This window comes from Henckelia pumila, chromosome 1 (assembly GCF_033568475.1).
Source record: "Henckelia pumila isolate YLH828 chromosome 1, ASM3356847v2, whole genome shotgun sequence".
Lineage (NCBI taxonomy): Eukaryota > Viridiplantae > Streptophyta > Magnoliopsida > Lamiales > Gesneriaceae > Henckelia > Henckelia pumila.
Window position 1 is genome coordinate 106,141,305 of NC_133120.1, and position 3,445 is coordinate 106,144,749.

A 3,445-nucleotide genomic window follows, 5' to 3' on the forward strand; every position below is an offset into this window, starting at 1 on the left:
GACAAAATCATACAAACATGACCCCAGAATTCTTATAGGAAAAAGGGAAAGAAATGAAATCAATGAACGAGTCCCATCGTTGTTCACGCTGCTAATTTTGTCCCAACTTCCCACCTAAAACAAAACCAAAAATAAATAATATATAAAAAAAAAAACAAATGGAAAGATGCTTGGACTCATTGATTGCACCTAAAAAGCTAGAAAATTGGCTGAAATGTACTAATAAATGGACCGGCAAAAGTAGTCATCACTTTCTTATCTAAATTATTAAAAACAACCTGTTAGACGGTGGCATAAATGACATCCCATATCACTTCACAATCCATCGCTTTCCTTAATCATTGTGCATAAGTAGTTAAAAAAAGTAGCATGTATACCTAGATTTGCAACCCATTAATCCAACGATTATTGATGGAAGAGCTTATTACGTGTGGAAGAGTTTGTTACAATCATGTATCGAATCCAAGATAACATAGACTGTAAATTGGATTCTATTTCAGTAGAGACTGTCAACATTTATTTGGGCCTACAATGGCCTTGCTTAAATTTCGGAAATGTTTAGACTGAAGGCGGCCCATAACTATTTTCCTTGATCTGTTTGGCTTTTTTCTTTTTCTTAGTTAAAGAACCCAATAATCCTTTTTTTCTTTGTTTTGAACTTTTGCTGGTCACTGAATTTATGAATTAGGCCTTTAAAGAAGGCAAGCGAAACAAAACCATAGATTGGGGGGTATGGATATCATTCCAGATTCAGTTTGAATGTGAATTATCTCATCAAATTATACATTAGAATCCGAGCCACTAATCGATTTGAATGCACATTATTATTTAAAATAATTATCATGAAGGCAGATAAAATTGTAAAATTAAAATGTTTTTCCTTTTTATTTTTGTTTTTATAGAAAAAGGCACCATGAAACATAGAACCCATCCAACTTTGAAGTTGCAATTGCCTGGGCATAATCATCTTTACAGTGCAAAGCTTTGTCTCATGAACTTGCCACACATAAATAAAATAAACAAAAAAACAGACTACAAAACCAATCCCATGAATTCAAGAAACCTTCCAACGCTAAACAACTCTATAATAAGATCGCTAAAATAAAATCAAACAATAAAATTCTATACAGCATCCATTTGATGTTCACTGTGATAAATGAATGATTTAGCAAAGTATATAAAAAATATTTTGAAATGAAACTCAGACACCTCTAACCGAATTCCAAACTTCCACACACTGTTGATCCTTTCTTGTAACAAACATCTTGTTCCCTCCGAAACTCAAATTCGTTATCCGGCTACCTCCCATATCCTTTGCTCTTCCCATCATGTTCTTCCTAAACATTCTCTCCGACAAACCAACGTCCCGTTTCGCCAACGATCCGATCAACACTTCTGACCATATCTCAAGATTTCCTCCTTTACTACAGAACACCTGATTCCCATGGCTTTCGACTCTACATCCGAAGCCTTCTTTCTTCCCATTAGCTACCTTTCTTCCATCACCAAGACAAACCCAAGGTATATCTGCAACCATGTATCTCAAATCCGCAAAGAACACTTCCCCTGTACTCACACCCACCTTAAACATCGCCAAGTGCGAATCCGAGACCGTCACATCTGAAAAGCAATCGATTTTTTCCTTAAGTTCCCAAGCTGCATTGCCACTCCTAATGTCCCAAAACTTAATATTTCCAGATACTCCAGATGGTCCGCTGTGAGAACCGGAGGCCATCAACAGATTATGAGTCGAGACCCATTGCAATTTTGTTGCTGGGATTGCAGAATCAAGATCAGCACCGAAAATTTCATAGTGGCCAATCTTAGTCACAGGGCTTAAACTATTGTTGAGATCATATATCATTATGCAATTCGAATTTCTCCTACTCGACTCGAAGCTAGTGAACAAGTATTCTTGTGATGCCCCAATGGCCTGAACTGTGGAACCAGACCTAGTGACATTCTCCCAATTCAAGGTCTCTTTGACGAAACCCTTGTCAAGATCGACGATTTGCAGCCCTGAAAAGTCGGTGGCGCCCGCAGCCGCTACTGCAGGGGACAATGCTAGTAATGAATCAATAGCTGTGAATTGGGTCAAAATAGTGGATTTCCTATTCAATGACCAATCAAAAGATGTGATTTTACTTCCATGAGCCACATGTAATGATCCATAAGGTGTGGTGGAAATGGAGGAGGGCGAGTCTCGTCCATTCAAAGGCAAAACGGACGATTTCTCGAGATTAAAGGCATCAAATTGAGAAGGGTTTGATTGAGAATTGATGAGAAGATTTTCAACACCATAAAACCGGGACTCAAAAATCAAGTCTTGGATATCAAAGGCTTTGGCTTTCGAGGGAAGATTTCCAGTCCTAAGGAGGGAAAGCAATATTGAAAAAAGTTCGGGGTCTCTGTCAATAAAGGGGATAACATGATCAGAATTGGAAATCTTGGAGAATAATGATTTGGAACCAGCCAGAGAAAGAGTCTGTTTTGTGGTTTGAAAAAGCTGGCCACCCACATCGATCGTAACAATGTTTGAATTTGAATCCAGATGAAACCCATTTGAAATTGGCCTCGATCCCGCAAAAGGTGGCATCTTTCTTTAATCCCAGAAACAAAAACAAAATGCCCCAATCACAACACCGAGGAGTTCCAAAGAACCAGAAACAAACTTTTTATCAATCCAATCCTAGAAATTGCGAACGCTCAATACCGTAAACTGGATGGCAAAGCAAGAATCGATCTCAAACGTCCAAGAACCCAGAAAGAAAAGACTTCAACTTTGCGCAACAACCGAAGAATCTTGAAACCCTTTCGCCAAAACTCCTCCACGATTCGTGAAATATATATGTAAGAAGACAATATATATATTTTTAAAGAATAAGACAATAGATTTGAAGATGGAAGAGATCTTGAGAGTTTATAAAGGGTGAACCCGCGAGAAACAGAGGAGCAGACGAAGAGAAAAAACAACGCAGGCGGTTTGGTTTGAAGGATGGAAGAATATGGAGGTGGGTGTGGTGGGAAAAATAGCGGAGGCGGATTTCTAGAAGGTCAGCAATTGGTTTTGTGGTCAAAAATAGGCTACAAAATTAAGCTTTGTGATTTTGGACACCATGGGATCATCAATGTTGTCATTGGAGCGGTCTAATGTCGACCAGATTTTCATATTCATTGCCTAATGTCAACCCACCCAAAATTTAGGTTCAGCTAATGTTTTAATTAAATGTGCAACACTATTTCAAAAAAAAAAAAAATTTAAATGTGCAACCCACTAGCAATTATGATAAGATATATATATATATATATATATATATATATATATATATATATATATATATATATAAATTATGAAAAAAATAAGAATGAAATATTATTATGTTTTATTTTTTCAAAAATTTGAAATATAACAAAATAATGATCGGTTATTTTGATCAATAATTTT

General features: G+C 36.7%; 1 protein-coding gene across 1 annotated transcript; it reads right to left on the bottom strand.

Moving 5' to 3' along the window:
- Positions 1 to 1,033: 1,033 nt before the first annotated feature.
- LOC140885219 (BTB/POZ domain-containing protein At5g41330) lies at positions 1,034 to 3,005 on the bottom strand. Its single transcript, XM_073292167.1, has one exon. It carries the CDS (start codon positions 2,594 to 2,596, stop codon positions 1,202 to 1,204), a length of 1,395 nt encoding a protein of 464 aa, XP_073148268.1. The 5' UTR covers positions 2,597 to 3,005; the 3' UTR covers positions 1,034 to 1,201.
- Between the last annotated feature and the right edge of the window lie 440 nt (positions 3,006 to 3,445).

Bases quoted from the DNA above. Each gene is read 5' to 3' on its own strand.
- LOC140885219 (XM_073292167.1), bottom strand. From the start codon at position 2,596: ATGCCACCTTTTGCGGGATCGAGGCCAATTTCAAATGGGTTTCATCTG.